General features: G+C 39.1%; 1 protein-coding gene across 2 annotated transcripts in view; it reads left to right on the forward strand.

The window, feature by feature from the left end:
- Positions 1 to 25154, forward strand: part of AFG1L (AFG1 like ATPase) — a 221100-nt gene that overhangs the window by 47208 nt on the left and 148738 nt on the right. For both annotated transcript variants that reach the window (XM_025383053.1, XM_025383054.1), the window contains exons 3-5: positions 8519 to 8570; positions 17198 to 17299; positions 18233 to 18363. In XM_025383053.1, the coding sequence (XP_025238838.1) occupies positions 8519 to 8570; positions 17198 to 17299; positions 18233 to 18363 (285 nt within the window). The remainder of the gene's footprint in view (positions 1 to 8518; positions 8571 to 17197; positions 17300 to 18232; positions 18364 to 25154) is intronic.

Below are 25154 nucleotides of genomic sequence, written 5' to 3' on the forward strand. Positions count from 1 at the left end.
TTTATTTTAACAGCACCACCCTTATTATCTAATTGTCCTAGTGGAAATGATGCCAGAGTAGCAGGTGGATAGTGACCCAGAAAGGCAGAGGACGTGCTATTTCAATGTATAACTTTGATGAGAATCACCTTGGATCATTTTTTAATGCTAGAATTTTGATATCATAGGGAACAAAGGATAATGCTAAAATCATTAAATCAAAATATTTGGAATGATGGATGACATACATTCTTTTAGTTGGCAGTAAAGGAATAGTTTTGATAACAGTTTTGAAAGCAAATATCTACAATGCGAATATGCAGATATTTTTGAATAATTTTAGGTTTAGTTCAAAAGTAAAAGTAATACAGTAGTCACCTTACCAAATTTTTTTCTGTTTTTTTCCAACTTTTCATTTTGAAAAATTTCAGCAATATACTTAGATCCACTAATGGTTAACATTTTGCCACATTTGTTTAACCTTCCCTCTAAATATCTTATTTTCTGGAACCATCTACAAATAAGTTGTATCATAACACTTGACCCCTAAATATATCACATATAACGCCTCACAAGGACCTTTTCCTGCATAACTATATTATCATCATCGCATTCCAGAAATTTAACACTCATTTAGTAATGTTATCTAACCTTCCAGGTTCAAATGGTTCTTGTGCCTCAGCCTCCTGAGTAGCTGGGACTACAGGCACGTGCCACCACACCCGACTAATTGTTGTATTTTTAGTAGAGATGGGGTTTCACTACTATGTTGGCCAGGGTGGTCTCAAACTCTTGGCTTCAAGTGATCTGCCCATGTTGGTCTTCCAAAGTGCTGGAATTACAGGTGTGAGCCACTGTACCCAGGCAGAAAATAAATTCTTTAATTTTTTTTTTTTTTTTTGAGGCAGTCTTGCTCTGTTGCCCAGCCTGGAATGCAGTGGCATGATCTCTGCATACTGCAACCTTTGCCTACTGGGTTCAAGTGATTCTCCCACCTCAGTCTCCCAGGTAGCTGGGATTACAGGTGTGTGCCACCACGCCTGACTAAGTTTTGCATTTTTAGTAGAAATGGGGTTTCACCATGTTGGCCAGGCTGGTTTCGAACTCCTCACCTCCCGCCTTGGCCTCCCAAAGTGCTGGATTACAGGTGTGAACTACTGAAATTCTTTTAAATTATTTTTTAGTTTTTAATTTTTGTGGGTACATAGTAGGTGTATCTATTTATGGGGTACATGGGATGTTTTGATACAGGCATGCAATGTGAAATAATCACATCATGGAGAATGGGATATCTGGCCCCTCAAACATTTATCTTTTGTGTTATAATCAAATTATATACTCTTTTAGTTATTTTAAAATCTACAATTAAGTTATTGACTATAGTCATTTTGTTGTGCTATCAAATAGTAGAACTTATTCTTTCTATTTTTTTGTACCCATTAACCATCCCCACCTCCGCCGGCACCCCAGCCTCTCACTACCCTTCCCAGTCTCTGGTAACCATCCTTCTACTCTCTATGTTCATGAGTTCAATTGCTTTGATTTTTAGATCCCACAAATAAGTGAGAATATGTGGTGTTTGTCTTTTTGTGCCTGGCTTATTTCACTTAATGTAATGACCTCCAGTTTCATTCATGTTGTTGCAAATAACAGGATCTCATTCTTTTTTATGGCTGAATAGGACTCCTAACTGATGCAGTTTTTTTTTTTGCAGTTTATTTGCTGTTTTTCCTTCCTTAGGATTTTTTCTAATAGAAAGTTTTAATTTCAGTGGTCTTTTTTGTTTGTTTGTTTTTTGTTTTTTGAGATGGAGTCTCACTCTGTTGTCGAGTCTGGAGTGCAGTGGTGTGATCTCAGCTTACTGCAACCTCCACCTCCCAAGTTCAAGCGATTCTCCTGCCTCAGTCTCTCCCAAGTAGCTGGGATTACGGGTGTGCGCCACCACAGCCAGCTAATTTTTGTATTTTTAGTAAAGACAGGGTCTCACCATATTGGCCAGGCTGGTCTCGAACTCCTGACCTCAAGTGATCTGCCAGCCTCAGCCTCCCAAAGTGCTGGGATTACAGGTGTGAGCCGCCACACCTTGCCTTAATTTCACTATTTTTAATGTATCTATTTTTTTCCCTTATGGTCTCTGGGCCTATGTCTTGTGAAATATTACACTTTAAGATTGTAAAAGTAAATTAATTGGAAAACATTTTATAAATCAATAGCTTTATAAGCTGTTGATAAGAAGGATTACAAGAGAAGAGGAATTTGATTTGATGGGCCCTGGTTCCTGAGAAGGTAGATGAGGTATGAAATTAAATACTGATAGAAGGTTGGAAGAAGGACAGGAAGAAGAATCGTTTTCCTTTGTAACAGGAGGAATGTCACAGGAGGGAGGAATGGATGGGTGCAGATGTGGGTGGGATTGCAGTTTCACATAGGAAGTTGAAGGACTTTCAACCCAATGCCTTCTGTTCTCTCTTTATGAAGAAGTAGGAGACATCTTCTGAAAGTGATGAGTGAAATGTAGTTTTGCTTAGTGGGAAGTAAGAAGGTTCCAGAGATTCTTTGCAAAGACACAGTGAACTCACCAGGGAAACAGAATTGTTGACAGTATGGAGGGCCCAGAGAGAGGGTCCACTCTGCACGACTGTCAGACTTTTTTCAGCAATCCTCAGCAATCTGGGTGAAGTTCATGGAAGGGTATATATTTTAGTATGAGATTTTTCTATTTTTAGCTATCTTTTTATCATTTATATATAATTTTATTAAATTATGGTTAGAGTACATTTGATTCATTGGAATTTATTGAAATTTTCTTTCTGGCTTAGCATATGGACTATATTTGAAATCATGCTGCTTGTTCTTGAATATATTCTTGGTTTGTTGGGTTTAGAGTTTATATGGATATAAATTGCTTGAACTTACTAATTGTATTGTTCAGATCTTTGAGAGGGATGTGTCAAAGGGTGTGGTGTTTCTTTTCCCACGAATTACAGGTCTGAGTATAAACAGGTATTGGTAAGCACATTATGCTTGCAGTCTTTGGCGTGATTACACATGCAGAAGTGAGCAGTGACGGGGAAATTCTCTATGCTGGGCCCTGCACCCAACAGATAAGGAGACAGCAGGTTGGAGAGTTGAGAGGGCTTACCCAGGGTCACCTAGCTAATCAGTAGCCAGCCAGGATTTGTACCTAGATCTTTTGGGTTCAACTCTAATACTCTTCTGCCATATCTCTTATGCTTGGTGGAGGTAGGTGGTAGGTTATCACCACCTTCCAACATCATCCTTAAGCTTACGATCTATCTGCGCAATCTAAAAGGTGATGTCACTGGATCCTCATCAAAAGCCCATTAGAGAAGGTGTCATCATCCTACTTTACAAACTCCCTAAGATACAGGTAACTTGTGACAAATCTTATAACTGGTCACTAGAGAAACTTAATCATTTCAGATTTTAAAGTCTGAGTCTAATGTTACGTGTGTGCATTTTGGGAGTCCGGAATGTATCAGAGTCCTGGCAGAAAACAATTCACAGTAGATGTTTCAATAAAGACCAAATTTAGAGACTACATAGAGAGGCATGGGCAGGCTTAAGGTAGCAAACAAGGGATGGAAGGGCAAAGGAGGAGACTGGTGAGAGCTGGAGCTGTGGCCTGAGGGGTGGGCTGCTTATCGGTCTGGAGGGATGTGGCTCTACTGAGACACATCTCTGAAGCAGGGAGGGATGGGAGAGAACGACCCATCCCCTTCTATGCCCTCTCTCCTATTTCCTGCAAGGAATGCCTCCCATGGGCTGAACCAGCCAGGAGCCAGCCAGAAAGGTCAGTCTCTTGGGGCACAGACAGGAGGGAGAAGGCATCAGGGGAGGGGAGCACATGGAGAATAACCAGCACCAAGAAATAGTGTAAGTGTGGAGTTCACTGTGATTTCTGAGACATAAGGACAAGTTTTAGGGAATTAAATTTAAGGAAGGAAATTTAATAGAACAGAAAAATAGCGTTAAGTTGTGAGAAATCTAAACTAGGAGCATGCAAATGATGTGGGTTCCTAAGGGACAGTCATTTTGAAGAAAACCGTGTAAACCTTCCTCTCCCCGAAATCACTACTATTAATAAAGAATTCAAAAACTTCTTTAGGACCCATTTTATAGCCTTCTGATTAGTCTTACTTTTCTCCATTTGATTCTCTGATTTTTCCCTTAAGACATAGATTTTTAAGTGCCTTAAAATAATTTCAATAATTATTAGAAAACTGAAATTTTTATGAGGAGGAAATTAGCTTGTTTCCCCAAGTAAAAATAAGTGGAGTGTATAATATTGTTTAGATAGACTATATCTATGTCTAATGATTCTTGTTAGGAGGGTATCCATTTTGTTGATCAATTTGCTTATATTAAAATCTCCATCTTATACAGTATTCATGTGATACCAGGTATTTGTGATCTTAGATGTTTGAGGATCTTTTCTTTGGCACAGCAGTATCTCTTTGTCATCTTCTAAATATTACTATAAGATATAATACAACATAACAGATTATATATGTAATGTAGAATGTGGTATTTGCTAAAGTGCTCTTTCTAAAATATATTGAGTTGAGAGGGAAAAATAGAAGAGAGGACCATGAGCGCAGATTTTCTCTCTTTTTATTTTTTATTTTTTTGAGGTGGAGTCTTGCTGTGTCGCCCAGGCTGGAGTGCAATGGTGCGATCTCGGCTCACTGCAACCTCTGCCTCCCAGGTTCCAGCAATTTTCCTGCCTCAGCCTCCTGAGTAGCCTGCTACCATGCCTGGCTAATTTTTGTATTTTTAGTAGAGATGGGGTTTCACCATGTTGGCCACTGGTTTTGAACTACTGACCTCAAGTGATCCGTCCACCTGGGCCTCCCAAAAAGTGCTAGGATTACAGGTGTGAGCCACCACACCTGGCCAACTTTTTTTTTTTTTTTATAGCAGCATTCAGTTCTCTCCATGCAATCTTCCCCTGCCCGCCCCCTGCCATCTTTCTTCATTTCTTTTCCCTGAACTTCATTTATTCACCCTATCTTGATTATATCATGTAGCAGTATCAGAATAGGCCTTAAAACTATTCCCACAAAATGTATTGTGAAGAATTATGAATTGCTGTGACACTCTCAGTTGCCTATACAAAATGCTGCTTTCAAAAAATTTCACATACGTAGAATATACTTAGAGATTATTAGGTTTTATGCAAGTTTTCCAATTCGAAGCTGTTCTAAAATTAAGAGCATAATGCTTTTTCTGGCACTTGAAAATAGAATAACCATGATAATGGTTCATATAAGAAACAAAAAACCAAGAAAAATTAAGAAGTTTTGGCAGGAGTAGAAAATTGTTTTGAGTGGAGATTTAAGAATAGATGGGGAGTAAACATGCAGAGAGATACTAGGAAGCCATCCGGATGGCAGAGTCAAAGCAAAGAAGATCCTTTTGTCTGGCCTAGACTGTGAGTGAGGTCTAGAAGGCCCAAGCTACATTTAATAGAGAAAGAAAGCAAAAAGGAACTAGAAAACAAGAGAGGTTTCTGAGGCAGGTTGGAATGAACCCATAAATTATAAAACAAAAGCAGGCCAGGTATGGTGGCTCATGTTTGCAATCCCAGCGCTTTGGGAGGCCTAGGCAGCAGTTTAAGACCAGACTGAGCAACATAGTGAGACCCCATCTCTACAGGGTAGTTTGTTTGTTTGCTTGTGTTTTGAGATGGAGTCTTGTTCTGTTGCCCAGGCTGGGTGCAGTGGTGTGATCTTGGCTCACTGCAACCTCCGCTTCCCGGTTCAAGCGATTCTCCCACCTCAGCCTCCCAAGTAGCTGAGATTACAGGCATGCACCACAACGCCCAACTAATTTTTGTATTTTCAGAAGAGACAACGTTTGACCATGTTGGCCAGATTGGTCTTGAACTCCTGACCTCAAGTGGTCTGCCTGCCTTGGCCTCCCAAAGTGCTAGGATTACAGGCATGAGCTGTTGCACCCAGCCTACAGGAGAGTTTTTTAAAAATAAAAATTAGCTGGATGTAGTGGTGTCCGCCTGCCCCAGCTACTTAGGAAGCTGAGGCAAGAGGATTGCTTGAGTCCAGGAGTTCGAGGCCTGAGTGACAGAGTGAGACCCTGTCTCTAAAATAAATAAAATAAGACAAAACCAAAAACATTATGGATGAAACCCTGAAAGCTAGGTTTTGAGAATGTTCTCTGCCAAATTATTGACCACTCTGGTTGATGCTAAGTGGCATAATCTTCACTTTTTTCTGTTTTACCTTCCCTTTCTGAACTCACTCCACCCTATCATACCTCGTTGTTTGCACAGGTGTTTAGGAACTGCTGCAGAGTCTGAAGGTTACTCTTCTAAGTGTAACAAAATTCAAGATGGTTATTTGGTTTGATAATAGCATTAGGTAAGAGAAGTTCCATTTTGCTTCATCTCCAGAGCCCTTCAGTTTCCAGTTTTGCTCTGGACCTGACTGCTTTCCTGACCTGCAGTGCCACTGTGGTCCTAGAAGCAGGCCTCCCTCTGACAAGCTTTTTTCCCTCCCAGGGGCTCTCTACATTTCCCAGAGCCTATGTTTTCTTCTTGCTGAGTGGGAAGTTTTTTTCATACCCTGAATGTATGAAAGGACAATTTTCCATTTTCACACTTGATGAATAGATTGGATAGATTAGTAGGAAATCATTTTTCTGCAATGGAAACAATTTCTTTTTTGTAAAGATGGTGTCTTGCTTTGTTGCCCAGGCTAATCTCAAACTCCTGGGCTCAAGCAATCCTAATGCCTCAGCCTCCCAAACATCATTTACTGAAGAGACAATTTCTTTCTCCCACTATGCTTTATATGGTTTTAGTAGCTTCTCTTATTTTTCCTCAGTATATTATTATATTGACTTCACTTTTATTTTTATTGATTGATTGTGATTGAGTGAGACAGTGTCTCATTCTGTTGCTCAGGCTGGAGTGCCATGGTGTGATCTTGATTCACTGCAGTCTCCACCTCCTGGGCTCAAGCAGTCCTTCCACCTCAGCCTCCCAAGTAGCTGGGACTATAGGAGTATGCCACCATGCCCGGCTGATTTCTGTATTTTTTTTGTAGAGATGGGGTTTTGCTATGTTGCCTAGCCTGGTCTCAAACTCCTGAGCTCAAACAATGTGCCCACCTTGGCCTCCCAAAGTACTGGGATTACAGGTGTGAGCCACCGTGCCCGGCCCACTTAGAGGTTTTTTTTTTTTTTTTTAATGTCTGGATAGTCCTCTGTTTCCTCTGAGTTTCTTCCCCTCTGTATATTTGTTCTGGTCTCTGACTTTTATCTTGGAAGTTTCTTCCAAATATCTATTGACCATTGGTATTAACAAGCTGATTGAAGCTCCAGCTTGAGAGGTTTGGTGACTGGTGTGCTTTACCAGAAGGTAATCTGATAGGGATCTAGGTCTTTCTTTGGGAGAAGCTTAACCAACATAAGTGCCTTTGGGCCTTTTTGTCTGGAGATCATTCAGTTTCTCCAGAAAAATTCTTCTACTGTACTCATTAATTGCTGAGAATGAGTCTAGCTGCCATTGTTTGGGGAGCCCATCTGGGAAAGAAGGGAAAGACTCCACGGATGGTAAATAGTAGAGGGGATGTACATTCGAGTTGTGTGACTGTGAACCCCTCGCGGGGGGCTACTATGGTTATTGCATCCTGTATTGAATCCTAAGAGGGGCTTCACAGCATTTTTTTCCAATTTTCTTTTGTGGTAAATACACACATAAGATTTACCATTTTTCATGTTTTAAGAGTACAGTTCAGTGGTATTAAATACATTCGTAATGTCATGCAACTATCACTGCCATTTATCTCCAGAACTCCTTTCATCTTGTAAAACTGAAACTCTGAACCCATTAAACAATAATTCCCCATTCCTTCCTCCCTCCAGCCCCTGGCAACCTCTTGTTCTACTTTTTTCTAATTGAGACGGGGTCTTGCTGTGTTGTCCAGGCTGCAGTACAGTGGTGTGAACACAGCTCACTGTAGCCTTGACCTCCTGGGTTCAAGCAGTCCTCTAACTTCAGTCCCCTGAGTAACTGGGACCACAAGTACATGCCACCACATCTGGCTAATTCTTTTTAACTACTTGCAGAGATGAGGTCTCCCTATATTGTCCAGGCTGGTCTTGAACTCTTGGGCTCAAGTGATCCTCCCACCTCAGCCTCCCAGAGTGCTCAGATTATAGGTGTGAGCCACAGCGCCTGACTTCTACTTTCTGTCTCTAATTTTTCGCTCTTCTAAGTACCTCATGTAAGTGGAGTGATAGTATTTGTCTTTTTGTGACTGGTTTATGTCACCTAGCATGATGTCCTCAATGTTCATTCATGTATATGTTAGAGATTTTTCCCTTTTTAAGGCTGCATAATATTTCAGTTTTATACATTTTTACATCAAGTTTTTTCTTATTGTATATAATAGTCCCTCTTGGTTGTGTATATACGACAGTTAGGAAGACTATGTATATGATTATATTTAATTATTTGCATGGTAGAGATTTATAATTTGTTCTTAATTTGCAGCTTTTTTCAAGGAGCAAACCTCCCAGGGGCCTGTATGTTTATGGAGATGTTGGTAAGTGTGTTAAAATAAGTTTTGGGTGGGCAAAACAGAAAGTTTCTCAGCTTTTGCTCAGGGATAATTTCTATTTCTATTCCTCAATCTATTACCAGCAAGGGAATAGGATGAGGCAGGGTAAGGCAGGGAGAGAAGAAAGGGGAGAGAGGGCAGTATCTCAGCTTTTACTTTACTTCTCTTAGGATACGGCTATAGTCTAGGGCAGAATTAGTCACCATGTTAGGGTGCAAACATTATTTAATGTATAACGTAATTAATCTCAGGGAAGGAAATCATCTACAGTAGGTTATTAGACAAATCAGGATTCCATGACTCATTAACTCAGCTTAATACTTTTTTAAAAAATAAGCTGTTCTTTTTTACTTTTAATTTCCAGTAATATTTCTAGTCATAACCTAAGCACTAAGATGAATAATTTAGTCGTTATTATCTTTAATGTAGTTGATAGTAGATACTCTTAATGCATAAGTGGTAACATTTCCTTGGTCTCCCAGTTGTAGACATTGGGCAGAAAGACTCACATTTTGATGGAAACCTTCTGAGTCGTCACTTCTTTCCAGGTTTTCCTAATCATGTAGTGTCTTGCTTATGAAGTCTTCCCTGACCTCATTCTTACTGAAATATTCTGTTTTGTGGTTTCTATTTTCTTCAAACAAATCCTTTTCTCTTAGTCTTAAACCTCTCCTTGGCCACCCTCAGTCATTGATATCATGAAGGGGTTTCTACTTGGCTTTATTGCCTCCTTGCTTTCAATTATTTCTTTCGTGTCTTTTTAAATTTTTAAATTTTATTTTTTTCTAATCCCTCAGTTTACTGTCAGTCAATTATTTCTTCTTCTGGCATACTCAAAACTCACATTCACATGTAACAAGGTCAGTTTTGTACTAGACTAATATTCACACTCTAGGCTCCCCTATAGCCACGACAGATTTGCATTATGAGGGAGTAATGGCAGGGAATATTAGTAACATTTTTAGGAAAAGAAAAAAAAAGGGCATTGAATAAGTAGTTTTTTTGTTTGTTTGTTTTTGAGACGGAGTCTTGCTCTGTCACCCAGGCTGGTGCGGTGGCATGATCTCGGCTCACTGCAAGCTCTGCCTCCCGGGTTCACGCCATTCTCCTGCCTCAGCCTCCCAAGTAGCTGGGACTACAGGTGCCTGCCACCACATCCGGCTAATTTTTTGTGTTTTTAGTAGAGATGGAGTTTCACCTTGTTAGCCAGGATGGTCTTGATCTCCTGACCTTGTGATCCGCCGTCCTCAGCCTTCCAAAGTGCTGGGATTACAGGCGTGAGCCATGGCGCCTGGCCGAATAAGTAGTTTTAATGCCTTAAAGATAAAACTGTTCCTTTCTAAACTGTTCTTTCTTTTTCTAAAAGATTACTGATGCCTTGCATTGAATATCCGTTTTATATTTCCAGATTTAGCTAATCTAATAAAAGAGAATAATTTAGTTCACAAAAGTGAACATTAGAGATTGCCCCTTAAAATTCCTTAAGTTCTTGAAATTACAGAAAAGAAGCTCAAACTATTCTTTTTCTTAGTTCATTGGCTAATTGGTACTTTTGAGACCAATGTATACTTACTTCTTATTTAGAAAGCAATTTATAATAGACACTTGATCAATTTTATGTTCCTGCACCTTTGGGCACCATTAAAGATTCTCATCCTGTTGTCAGGGCTCATTCTCTGCCTCCTGAGAACATTTACTTCCAGTACCTTCACTTTCATATTAAGTCATTGCTAAAATCAACAACTTTGTTCCTCCTGTTACCTTAACCAGCTGACCATAAATGGAGATGGTTGATAAAGCACAACTGCTTCCACTTCTGTAAAAGGACTTTTTTTTTAAACCCTATGAACGTTGTTGGATTTTAGTTTAGAAAATACAGCCATATGGTAACTAACTGAAGGGAAGCACATTACAAGTTATTCATCTGAGTGTTTGAAAGCAATAGAAAAGATATGATAGTACGGGATGTTCACATAGTTTGGGTGTGTGGCAACCTTTGTTTGGAAACATCCTTATAATATAGAGAGGGGAAGAGAAAGGAATTCTGAAATGGGAAGTGAGATGAACATTTTGGTGGCTATAATAAGTTTAGTTCAGACCACTTATAAAATAGGTAATCTGCCAGGCATGATGGCTCATACCTGTAATCCCAGCACTTTGGAAGGCCGAGGTGGGTGGATTGCTTGAGCCCAGGAGTTCAAGACCAGCCTGGGCAACATGGCAAAACTCTGTCTCCACAAAAAATACAAAAATTAGCCTGGCATGGTGGCATGTGCCTATAGTCCCAACTACTCCAGAGGCTGAGGTGGAAGGATCACTTGAGCCTGGGAGGTCAAGGCTGTAGTGAGCCATGATTATGCCACTGCACTCCAGTCTGGGCAACAGAGTGAGACCCCCGTCTCAAAAATGAAATAAAATAGGTAATAAAAGATGAAGTTTTCATCTGGGGGGCTCTCTGGGAGAGTAGCCTCAAAATGCCACCATAAGCTCTTCTTCTTTATTCTTTTCCTTTTTTGGACTTGGGAAACAGGTACTAACTTTTAAGAAGGCTGGGCATGGTGGCTCATGCCTGTAATATCAGCACTTTGGGAGGCTGAGGTAGGATAATTTCTTAAGACCAGAAGTTTGAGACTAGCCTGGACAACAAGGTGAGACCCCGTCTCTACAAAAAAATTAAAAAATTAGCTGAGCATGGTGGTGTGTGCCTGTAGTTCCAGGTACTCAGTAGGATGTGGTGGGAGGATCACTTGAGCCTGGGAGATCAAGGTTGCAGTGAGTTGAGATTGCACCACTGCACTCCAGCCTGGGCTACAGAGTGAGGCCCTATCTTAAAAATAGATAAATAAATAAATTGGGCTAGGTGCAGTGGCCTACGCCTATAATCCCAGCAACTTTGGGAGGCTGAGCGGGGCGGATCATTGAGGTCAGGAGTTTTAGACCAGCCTGGCCAAAATGGCGAAACCCTGTCTCTACTAAAAATACAAAAATTAGCCTGGCATGGTAGTGGGTGCCTGTAGTCACAGCTACTCAGGAGACTGAGGCAGAAGAATTGCTTGAACCCCGGAGGTAGAGGTTACAGTGAGCTGAGATCGCACCACTGCACTCCAGCCTGGGCAACAGAGCAAGACTGTCTCAAAATAAATAAATAAATACATGAATAAATAAAATAAAATAAAAATAAAATAAAAATAAATAAACATGCTTGAGCTTAGGATTTCGAGACCAGCCTGGGCAACATAGTGAGACCTCCTCTCTTATGTTTTTTTTTTTAAGAAAAATTTAAATAAATAATTTTTAAGGAGACTTCATGGGATAGAGAATACCTACCTGGTAGCACTCCCTTCCCACTTTTCATTCTTGCACTCTATTTGGGCTTTGTCCTGCTCACTTCACCTCTTTCTTCACAGATGTGTTGAGAGGATTGACCCAGGTGGAACCTAAATCCTGGGAACTGCAGTAGGGTTGATGTATGAGTTGGAGGGATTATTATCATGGTTCAATCTTGAAATGAATTATTTTTGTTGTAAAATGTTTATCACATCTCATATAGAAGCCAAAAGCTGTGGTAGTAGTATTTTGTGGCTTCATTCATACCCAACAGCTGACTTTCTCACAACAGAGCCTCAGCTCTTGACCAGCCGACTGCGGTGGTGATGGCAGGGTTAATGAATTCTCTGGTACACTAGAAGAGAATAAAAGTACATTTTGCTTATCAGCCCCTTTTCTGCTGCCTCCTGGTTTCACCTCACATGTTTCACATTGACACAGATTCTAATTTCACCAGTTGAAAGGTAGGCTGGTTTTAAGGTTAGGAGTTAGGAAGCATAGTTCTCCCTGGCTTGGATGCAGGGATACATGTGCCTACTACACACCTCAGCTGTATTATAGAACCTATTGCTCCTGTGCTACAAACCTGTACAGCGTGTTACTGTATTGAATACTGTAGGCAGTTGTAACACTATGGTATTTGTTTATTTACACATATCTAAACAGAGAAGGTGCAGTAATAATACAGTATAGTAGATAAAATATGGGATGCCTGTTTGACTATGAATGAGTCAGTGAGTGAGTGGTGAATGAATATGAAGGCCGAGGACATTTCTGTATGCTACTTTATACAAGATGTTATCAGTGCTGTGTACTTGAGCTACATGAAATTTGTTAAAATTAATTGTGCTTCCATGTTAGGATAGCTATGACATCACTAAGTGATAGAAATTTTTCAGCTTCTTCATAATCTTTTGGGACCACCATTGGATATGTGGTCCATTGTTGACCAAAATGTCATTATATGCGTTACTGTTTATAGAAATGCAGTTGATTTTTTGATGACCTTGTATCCTATGATCTTGCTAAATTTAATTATTAACTCTAGTGGTGATTTGGTAGATTCTTTAGGATTTTTTTTTTGTGTATATACAATTAGGTTATCTGCCAATAAACACAATTTTACTTCTTTAAAGTTTTATGCATTTTATTTCTTTCTGCTGCCTCCTTGCACCAGCTAGGACTCCCAGTACAATGTTGAATAGAAATAGTGAGTGTAGACATCCTTTTCTGTGTCAAATTGGAGGGGAGAAGTGTTCAGTCTTTTACAAATAAGCATATTAACTGTATGTTTTAAAAAATGTATTCAATCGTTTTTATTATGGTAAAACACATAACATAAAATTTTCCCTTTTAAACATTTCCAGCATATAATTCAGTATCATTAAGTCTGTTCACATTGTTGTACAACTATTACCACCATCCATTTTCAGAACATGAGTGTAGACATCCTTGCCTTTGTCAAATTGTAGGGGAGAAGTGTTCAGTCTTTTACCGTTAAGCATATTAACTATAGGTTTTAAAAAATGTATTCAATTGTTTTTATTATGGTAAAACACATTACATAAAATTTACCCTTTTAAACATTTTCAGTGTGTGATTCAGTAGCATTAAGTCTGTTCATATTGTTGTACAACTATTACCACCATCCATCTTCAGAACATTTTTATCTTCCCAAACTGAAACTCTGTGTCCATTAAACAACAACTTCCTATTCTACCTCTCTCCCACATTTTCCACATCCCACCCTCTGACTACCCTGGCCTGGCAACCACCATTCTACTTTCTGTCTTTATGAATTTGATTATTCTTCAATACCTTATATAAATGGAATCATACAATATTTTTCCTTTTGGGTCTGGATTATTTTACTTAGCAAAATATCTTCAAGATTCATCCATATTATTGCACATTGCATATGAGTTGGATTCCTTTTTAAGGCTGAATAATATACTTGGTATTCATGGGGGATTGGTTTCAGGATCCCCTTGGATACCAAAATTTGAGAATGCTCAAGTCCCTTATGTAAAATGGTGTAGCCTTTGCATATAAACTTTGTGTGTTGTCCTGTATACTTTAAATCCTCTAGATTACTTATAACAATGTAAGTGGTACATAAATGCTATAATAGTTGTTATACTTTATTGTTTTTTGTTTATATTATGATGATAGGATGATTATTACTATTTTGAAGCAGAATCTCGCTCTGTCACCCAGGTCCTGAAGTGTAGTGGCATGATCTCAGCACACTGCATCCTCCACCTTCCGGGCTGAAGTGATCATCCTGCCTCAGCTTTTTGAATAGCTGGGACTACAGGCATGCACCACAGTGCCCAGCTAATTTTTATATTTTTTTGTAGAGATGGGATTTTGCCATGTCACCCAGGCTGGTCTCAATCTCCTGGACTCAAGTAATCTGCCTGCCTTGGACTCCCAAATTGCTGGGATTATAGGCGTAAGCCAATCCACCTGTTCCTTATTTTTTATTTTAAAAATAATTTTGATCCACTGTTGGTTGAATCCGGGGATGTGGAAACTAGATACAGAGGGCCAACTGTATCATTTTATGTATATACCACTTTTTGTTTGTCCATTCATCCATTAATGGATGTTTGGGTTGTTCTATCTTTTGACTATTGTGAATAATTCTGCTGTAAATATTGAGGTGTAAGTATTTGTTTGAATCCCTGCTTTCAGTTGTTTTGTGCATATACTCAGAAGTGGAATTGCTGGATCCTACGGTCACACTATGTTTAGTTATTTATTTTTTTGGACACAAAGTCTCTCTCTGTTGCCCAGGCTGGAGTGCAGTAGCACGATCATAGCTCACTGCAACCTTGAACTCCTGGGCTCAAGCAATCCTCCCATTTCAGCCTCCCGAGTAGCTGGGACTACAGGCATGCACCACCAAACCTGGCTAATATTTTAAATTTTTAGTAGAGATGAGATCTTGCTATGTTGCCCAGGCTGGTCTTCTTGAACTCCTAGTCTCAAGCAATTCTCCCTCCTAGGCCTCCCAAAGTGCTGAAATTATAGGCGTGAACCACTGCACTTGGCCTGTGTTTAATTTTTTGAAGAACTGTCATAGTGTTTTCCACAGTGACAGTACCATTGTTATGCTCACTAGCAATGCACAGGTTCCAATTTTTGTACATCCTTGCTAACACTTGTTATTTTCTGTTTCTTTTTTTTTAATAGTCGTTCTAATGTAAGTAAAGTGGTATCTTGTAGTTTTGATTTGCTTTACCCTAATGATTAATTAATGTATTTTTGGTTAGATAATTCATGACTTTATTCTGAATCTATAAGTATACTACACTGCATGCAGCGGAATTTGAAACTTTGTTAACTTTTCTGGGTAAATATAATTACTTAAAATCTACTGCTAATCACTATATCAAGAGATACCGTACTGAATATTTTTGCAATGAATGACTTGCCATCAAAATGACTTCTTCATAAAAAAATGTTTGGTGGATTGTTTTTTCATATACAAAAGCACTCTGACATTCAAATGGCATGGGCCCAGTGTCATCTTGTGGCATGGAGGAAACCCAAAAGATAAGATTTAGATCTTCTTACTTTCTGAAGTGCCTTTGGATTCTATTAATTGCAAAGGAATTACTAGACAAGAAGTAATCTTGTGGTGGTGGGAGACGAGGAAGTAGGGAGGATGTGAGACTAGACCAGCACGTGCTGGTCTGGCTTACTGAGGAATGCCAGGTACAAACTGAGCTTGGGCCACTGACCCGAATGCCCTAGGCTTCCTGAGAGGGGATAAGACATTTTATGCTACCTGCATTAAATTCTCAGGCTGTTGGATATTCAATTACAGTAGTTTCCCCTTATTCATAGAGGATAGTTCCAGTGGATGCCTGTAACCTCACATAGTCCTGAACCCTATGGTTTTGTTTTTGTTTTTTTTTTAAGACGGAGTCTCTCTCTTGTCGCCTAGGCTGGAGTGCAGTGGCGCCATCTCACTGCAACCTCCGCGTCCCAGGTTCAAGCTATTCTCCTGCCTCAGCCTCCTGAGTAGCTGGGATTACAGGTGCCCACCACCATGCCCGGCTAATTTTCGTACTGTTAGTAGAGACAGGGTTTTGCCATGTTGGCCAGGCTGGTCTTGAACTCCTGACCTTATGTGATCTGCCCATCTTGGCCTCCCAAAGTGCTGGGATTACAGGCGTGAGCCACCGCGCCCAACTTATATATACTATGTTTTTAACAGAGAAGGCCACTAAGTGACCAACAGGAGGGTAGTGAATACAGTGTGGATATGCCAGACAAAGGGATGATTTATGTCCTGGGTGGAATGGAATGGGATGGCATGAGGTCTCTTCATGCTACTCAGGAGAGCTGCATAATTTAATTCTTGAGGATTGTTTGTTTTTGGAGTTTTCCATTTAATATCTTTAGACTATGATTGATTGTGGGCCTTGAGTAACTGAATTCTCAGATAAGAGTATTCTACTCTACTGATTCGATTGTAGTCATTAAAAGTTTTAGTGTTGAAAATTAGATAATTTAATTATAAGGATTGACTGTATCAGAATTTCCTCAAGTAGGTTTTATTTTGAGAGATCTATATTCTCAGCTTTTAAAAAATGGAAGTGTTAAAATTGGCAATTCTCTAGCTCTAATCTACATATATGATTCATGTTCAATATTTATGTTAGATACTAATCTTTATATTTCATCTTTCTTCTCTTTTCTTTCTTCTTTTTTTTTTTTTGAGTTGGGGGTCTTGCTGTGTTTCCCAGGCTGGTCTTCCCAGGCTGGTCTTGAATCCTTGGGCTCAGACAATCCTCCCATCTTGGCCTCCCAAAGTGCTGGGATTATAGGCATAAGCCACCGTGCCCAGCCTCTTCTCTTATTTTTCATTTTTGAATTTTCCTGTAGTGCCTAAAACAGTTCCTCATGCATAGTAATGACCCAATAAATTTTTAATTAATTATTTTATTTATGCTAGTGTCTTTTGGAAGAGAAGACTGTAAATCTTGCCAGTTTATGAACATAGTTTTCAGGGGGAAATAGCCCCTGTAATGTTAAGTAATTGTTGTGTTTCCTATAAACAGGATTTTAACAGAAAAGAGTAATATCAGCATTTTATTTTTAGCTAGTTTAACATACAAAGTAAGCTCCCCCTTCTAAAGAAGTGACATAGTCTTCAGCTTCCCAGTGGAAGAGTATGGTTTCATTATCTCAAAGCTAATGAACAATCTTTACAGCAATCAGTACATACTATTTAATAGTATTCTTATTTTTTTTTTGTTTTTGTTTTTAAGGTACAGGAAAAACAATGGTGATGGACATGTTTTATGCTTATGTGGAAATGAAGAGGAAAAAACGGGTTCATTTTCATGGTTTCATGCTAGATGTGCACAAAAGTAAGCAATGATCTGAAATAAGTTTTTTTCAGTGGGGAAACACTACAGAATGGTTTTCTTGATTGAATGAACATATACGCTTTTTAAAAATTAGATTTTTGCTTTCAGTAAGATTTTATTTGGTTCCATTTGTTTTGTGCTATGTTGAAACAGTCAGTAATGTGTCCAGAATTGGTCCTTAAGACTAATTTAATACTTTCAAATCAGAGAACAGAGATTACTATATGAAGCTTAGGCGTTTTCTGTTTCTACTAAGGGCCAATAAAAAATGTTAAAAATGCACCTGTTTAAATAAGTGATTCTTGATTAGGTCCTTTACTCTGTGTTACCTTAGCATGTAGGCATTCAGTTTGAGTAGGCATAGAAGCTTTATTGCTTTCCTAGTGATCTTATGTTATTCCAGTTTTGCACGATTTGTTTACCAGTTGCACTGTAACCTCCCCAGAGCAGGAATCATGTGATTTTTTCCTCTAATACTTGCAGCATTTAGTACACACATAATGAATGAAGTGGACTGGCCTTAGTGTATTAGGCTAGAGATAAGGACACATTCTGATTGCATATGCTAGACATAATATACACTACTTGGGCAGGATCATATCCTCTGCTCTCATCCCTGAAATACACGACTAAGGTGGATGTGTTGATGCATCTAGTCACTTGTCTATTACCTTGTAATTTCTGAAATGATTGAAGAGTAGAAATGGAATGACCTTGAAGTTTCCTTACAACTATAAGAACACAATAATATTTGAACAACTTATTTTGAAGTACAGAAAATGCAAACAATTTCAATGATCAAATTTGATTTTACATGAAATTTAAACTTAATTTTACGTCCATACTAAAGTTTCATTTAGAGATTTTTAAAATGTCATAATTGTCTAAAATACACTAATGTATTTCATCTGTGTTTAATTTCATTCATTTAAGGAATACATCGCCTTAAACAGAGTTTGCCAAAAAGGAAACCAGGATTCATGGCTAAATCATATGACCCAATAGCTCCTATAGCTGAAGAAATCAGTGAAGAAGCATGTCTCCTATGTTTCGATGAATTTCAGGTAAAGTAGAGATTTTTCATAGATATAGAATGGTATACTGAATGAGGTATGAAGATTTAAATTTTGCTCTTGATTTTATCATTGTTTTATAAGGTGATTTGACACATTATCTCTTATTGCTTCAGTTTTACTATCTAGTTCAGGAACTGGCAAATCACAACCTGCACAGCCGCACAGGGCAAATCTGACCTGCCTGTTTTTTTATGGTTAGTGAGAAAAGAAGAGTGTATACATGCATACATACACACACACACACACGCACACACACACGCACACACACACGCACACACACATATTTTAAGAGACAGGGTCCTGCTCTGTTACCCAGGCCCAGGCTGGAGTGCAGTGGCATAATCATAGCTCATTATAACCTCAAACTCCTGGGTTCAGCCTCCTGCCTCAGCTTCCTGAGTAGCTGGAACTATTGGCTCATACACCATACCTAGCAAATTTTTAAAAACAATTTTGTAGAGATTAGGTCTTACTATGTTTCCCAGGCTGGTTTCAAATCCTGGCCTCAAGTGATCCTCCAGCTTCAGCCTCCCAAAGTGCTAAAATTATAGTCATGAGCCATGACACCCAGCCAAGTTTTTGTAATTTTAAAGGTAGTTGAAAGAAGAAGAAGAAGAAGAAAAAGAAGAAAGTACAGCAGAGACCCTATATGGCTTGCAAAGCCTAAAATATTTACTATTCAGTCTTTTATAGAAAAAGTCTGCCCACCTCTAAATTTTGGTCCGATGATTGTACATCTCCCCTACACCACAAAGATAATCTAATTATCATAAAACAATGTCTTTAAAGATGTTTTAGTATTTTTTAAAAATGTTATATAAAGAACAAGTGATTCATCTTGTTGAAGCCTCACAACATACGTGTCTGTGATAAAGGGAGGGAATTGCCTTAGTTGAACTTTCAAAGTTCCTCTTAGTTTTAGGATTGTCTGAAATTATGCATTTAAATTGGTAGTGAGTTATTTCCTGTTCTTCTGTGTTTTATAATCTGGATTAGTGGGGAGATGATATGGCCAAGATGCTTTTATCCCAAAGCATGCATGATTGGTCTCCTTTAGCAACTGGTACACATAGCTAACAATAGTCTAGATTTATGATGGAAGGGAAAGAATTTTCACCAGCAATGCTGTTACACTAATCCATCTAGGGAAGAGGGATCTTTGCTTCTTTCTTCCTTCAGTCATATTAAGACAGACTGGACTCACCTTTGTATTTAGAACTGCAAAGGTCTTCCAAGGAAAGGCTTTATGGAAAAGAACAGATGCTCTCCTGTCGTTCTGAAGAGGCATACTAATCACATCAATGTTTTGCAGGAAAAGAGCCTCATTGAGTTGTTTGAAAAAGCACTGACTTAACAGTTATGCTGCTTTCAAGAATAAAAGTCAGTGATGAATCAATAGCGGCCATTTCTCTTGATTTTTCCATTACTCGCCTTTTAACCAAAGTATCTCTAAATAAAACTGAACTGGCATAGTTACAATTTTGATTAAGGTATTGAAGTTAAATTTTTAGAGAGGTGTATTAATACCTAGCCTTTGTAAAATGATTCGTAGTTTACAATGTGTTTTTATGTCCTTATCTTATTTAATTCTGCAAAATAGTTGATATCTCCACATGGAAACGAGAAATCTAAAGGCATTAGAATTTCCTAGGTATCATGTAAAAATCATTACCTTTAACTTTAAAAATGTAGATTTCAAAACTTTCAGAAAAATGATTGGCTTTTTTACTTTTATTTTTGTTTTTTTTTGAGATGGAGTTTTGCTCTTGTTGCCTAGACTGAAGTGCAATGGCGTGATCTAGGCTCACTGTAACCTCTGCCTCCTGGGTCAAGTGATTCTCCTGCCTCAGCCTCCTGAGTAGCTGGGATTGCAGGTGTGCACCACCATGCCCGGATAATTTTTTTGTATTTTTAGTAGAGACGGATTTCACCATGTTGTCCAGGCTGGTCACGAACTCCTGACCTCAGGTGATCCACCCGCCTCGGCCTCCCAGAGTGCTGGGATTACAGGTGTGAGCCACCACACCTGGCCTGATTGGCATGTTTTTATGGCATAAGCGTTATTGGAAGGCAAGACTAAGAAGGTTAGGATGCTATGAAAATCTGACTGTGCAAAGCATGTGATCCTAAAGAAGATACACAGCAAGCAGGGCAACTTGCCCAGTTGGTGCAGCAGACACAGTGTCTGGGGCTCATGATACTTTTAGGGATCAAGAAAACATTTTAATTTCTTTTAAAATTTGAGGACATAAATGAATATATCAATAATGACTCCAGCCTGTATCTGTCTATTCTGTATTATATTTGTCCTTATACCAACATAGTCGTAATGTTTTTTTATTTGAGGATGGGGCTCATGAAAGTAAAAGTTCCTAGGGCTTACAGGAGTCATAATGCCACCTTAATAGTGAAGTCCTACCAGAAACCTGCCTGGTTGTGCTGACATACTCCATTGGGTTCAGATTTCAAAAGGTTGATATGTTAGAAAGAAGGAAACAAAAACAACTGTCAGGACACTATCGTTCCAAATGAACTGAGTCTTGCAAAGAAATGCAGGCCACAGAAAGGATTTTTCAGATTACATATTGAGTATAAGAGAGATCCAGGGGAAACAGGCTCTTATAAAATGCTGCTTGCTGATGGAGAGAAAGCAGATGTTATAGAGATCCCTGTTATTGCCTGCCCTGTCCAAATTGCTTTGATATTTATTCATTCATTGACTCATGCATCTCAGTTGCCTTGAAGGCCTTTATTCCATATCACAGGACAGGGCCCTATCTGTCCCACAGCTAAATGGACCATGCCTGGACAGCTGATCTATAAGTAGTTAATCCACAATCTTCTCAGCAACCTTGGACTTGTATGGTGTGGCTTGGCAAATGGGCCAGTCTTAGCCCCTCTCTAATGAATTTGAATTAAATGGCACAGAGGGAAGCTCTTCTTACTAATGAAACAGAAACAAAGAAATATAGAAAGTAATTGAATCACTTTAAGGGAAAGAGCACTAGAGCACTCCCTAGACAGCTGCTGAGCTCTCCATAGCAACCTCCAATTCCAAGCCAAACCCCATAAGGTGCCATCAGTATTGTCGCTATCCTGGAGTTTCAAGTAAATCTTTTTTCTTCAGCTCGATCTCCGGTGCCTATTTCTTACAAATAGTCTTGATGAGAATAGAACTATTCAAGTCGTATTTTGCTCCTATCTGCTGTGAAGATGTATTTCCCTGTGATCTGTAAAAGATAACATAAACATTGGTAAGAAGTACTGTGAGGAAATGTCACTTTCCTTAATATGAAATCTGTTACCTCCAGTGGAAAGAGAATTAACTGATGAGCTAAAGCCCAGGAAGAGAAAGATGAGGTATCTGCTAGGAATGCTTTTGGCCACAGGAAACAGAAAACCCAAATTAAAAGGGCTTGTACTCCAATGGGGAAATACTCTGTTATATAAGGTAGTGTCATTTTCCTTGCTCAAACCCTTCTACTTCCTCTCTAACCTTGTCTCCTACAGGTTCAGCCTCACTCATTGCTCCCTACCTTCTTCATAGATTCAATCCTATTTTCTTCACAGGTTAAGGAACCGCAGTTAGTAGTTGGGTATTATGCCAACTACTTATTTCCTGCAGGGCTCTGAAGAAAACATGCACAGAGATGACAAAACAAGACAATACCAAATTGATTGCTTTCATTTGATCCCAAATTTTAGTGTAGCATGTTTGTTTTTTTTTTTTCCCCCATTCCCAATTATTGCATAATATAGCATTCTTGTATGTTAAGAGTTGACAGTATGGGAGACCCTATTCCCCTGAGCAAGTTTGACCTGAATATCCTAGAATGCAAAATGTTAATAGTCTTGCTCTTTTATTTCCTTTACAATTCCAACTTGAATCTTGGAGATTACTACTGCATTCAAGAAAAGACCGATATCTGCATATACCCAGTGTTAGAAGAGCCAGAGAAAATGAAAATATAAGGGCAAGAGTGTGCCCCCTAAGGGAAGAAGTGATCTCTGCTAGTTTCAGTATCCTGAACTGTCTTCTTCAGGTCTTAAAGAAGTTTCTCCAATACACCAAAATTAGATGATCACAAGTCCAAATCTCTACTTATCCCCCTTCCCTAAAACTCAAGAGGGTGAAATATACTCCAAAATGTTGCTGCGCCAGCACTCTGATCCCCACCAACCACACAATTTATAACGAACAAGCAGAGCCTTTGCACTGGGCATTCTTTCTGCACAGAGTGGTCCTTCTGTTCTGAGAGCCCCCAGCTAAATTGGGGTTCCAGCACCAGAGCGGCTGGCAACCTTGCCCTAACAGGAAATTCAGGGAGCTGGATATAGGTGTTTACAGCTTGCCTTTCACAGGAAACTTCTTTCACCTGGAGAACGGCCTGATGCCTGGTTGTCTGACCCATGACCAAGGAGTCCCTCACACAGGAAGCTTGTTTATACTGGCATATGCCTTTGTGGCTCTTGTCTGACTTATGTCCAGTTTATGCCGTCTGACCATTGCTTTGGCACTGGGAGCCTGATGTTGTGTTCTTCTTGGCATCCCAGGAAAATCCTGGCCTGGGGCAGACCCTGGTTCTTCAGAGGGAAGGTGCAAGTCAATACACCACTACAATAGAAAATAAGTTCAAAGACTGATTATTACAGATGCTGGGCAGGGAGGGAGCAATGAGTCAGAAGGCCAGTCCTTCGTCCCTGGTCACAGGAGGCAGTAATGAAGAGTCAGGCAGAAAGAGAGTATGGCAACTAGCAGCATGCATGTATATGTGTATTTTATATATATGTAGGAATAGGATGTGGCTAACTATGCTTGTGAGCAAAAGCCTGAATGGTTCGTTTAAAGTAAAGGAAGCAACAGGAAAAGTGAGGAGCCCCATCTTGTAAGCAAGAGCTATGCCTCTAAGCTCTTATCTCTGGCCACAGGCTTAAGCCATTGGGTTCTACTTTTAATGCCTAGGTAGCAACTGGTGCTGTGGGGTTTCCCTCACACCCTTACATATTCCTAAGAGCAACTCCCTCATTTCATCTTGTCTTTGCTCAGTTACATCCTTAACAAGGCCCATTTTAATACCCTATTTGAAATTGCAGCTTACCATTGACCTCCACGCTTCTGATGCCCCTTACCCACCTTTTTTCCCATATCATATATCACCTTTTAACATATTATATGTAATTTACTTATTTATTATGTTTATTATTTATCTGTATTCCCAGAATGTAAACTTGAATGCATGAATCTTTATTAATTGATGCATCTCAGGTTTCTAGAACAGTGTCTGGATCGGGCGCGGTGGCTCAAGCCTGTAATCCCAGCACTTTGGGAGGCCTAGACGGGCGGATCACAAGGTCAGGAGATCGAGACCATCCTGCCTAACATGGTGAAACCCCGTCTCTACTAAAAAAATACAAAAAACTAGCCGGGCGAGGTGGCGGGCGCCTGTAGTCCCAGCTACACGGGAGGCTGAGGCAGGAGAATGGTGTGAACCCGGGAGGCGGAGCTTGCAGTGAGCTGAGATCCGGCCACTGCACTCCAGCCTGGGCGACAGAGCGAGACTCCGTCTCAAAAAAAAAAAAAAAAAAAAAAAAAAAGAACAGTGTCTGAGAATGAATGAATAAGTAGTGAATAAATGAATGAATGAATGAGTTCATATTAAGTCCCACTCCCCTTCCATATAATAGCATTTCTCAAGCAAAATCAGCATTAGCAGAACCCAAAATCAGCATTTACAGAATAATATGGCTGATTTTTTTCATGTTTGTTTACATACTAGTTAAATCCATCTTTTATGAGCTATTTGAGGTATTGCCCATGTATTTACTAGAATACTTATATTCCATCTATTATATATGCTCTATAATATTAGTTACTGTTTATTGAGTGTTTTTCTATGTGCCTGTGTTCTTAATAACTGTATAATGCTAAATATAATTCTAGCTACAGCTAAAATTCTATGTAGCTATACATTAATAATACAGAATTATATTAATACTAGAATATATATCATACATAGGTAATAGTCAAAGTTAATAGTCTCTCATTTCTTGAGAGTTTACTTTATGTCTCATAACAATATTGCAAGGTAGGTATTATTACTGCTTTTGTTGCATTGATGAGGAAATTGAGGGTCAGAGAGATTCAGTAACTTGACCAAGGTCACACAGCTGGTAACTAGCAGTTTAAGTCCAGCACTAATGCTCTTGTTTACCAGTAACAGCTATGCTATACATTTTCCTTGGTATATGAAGAGTCTTGTATTATGTGTTTAAATATACAGTTCTAGAGCTGGGTGGGGTTTTGGTAGATGTTTTAGTGGTGGAGCCTAAAAATTATCCTTAGGCCTATTAAGCCTAGTACAATACTTGCTGATTTATTAGGAAAGAATTTTTGAGGCACTTTATTCTTAGCGACAGTATATCTATCTACAATCACCACTTCACTTTTAAAATGGAATCGTATTAGTAGCCTTGATTTTTAGCTAGTTATTATTGGCCTTTAGGTGGTGTTAATTAATATAATATTTATTTTACTAGGGAGATGAATGGTAATTATTGCTGCTTAAAAACATGGATATACTCCTTTTTTGTGCTCTTGAATTTAAGGAATTTTAAAGATTATGTTTTGGTAAGCATTCAGATTACACTTGCAGAATGTTCTTCATTAGCTTGGTCTTCCTTACTAAGTGTAGCATTTCAGCTTTTTTAAACTTTTATTTTAGGTTCAGGGGTATGTGTGCAGGTTTGTTATAGAGGTAAACATGTGTCACAAGAGTTTG

This window comes from Theropithecus gelada, chromosome 4, assembly GCF_003255815.1.
Source record: "Theropithecus gelada isolate Dixy chromosome 4, Tgel_1.0, whole genome shotgun sequence".
NCBI classification, from domain to species: domain Eukaryota; kingdom Metazoa; phylum Chordata; class Mammalia; order Primates; family Cercopithecidae; genus Theropithecus; species Theropithecus gelada.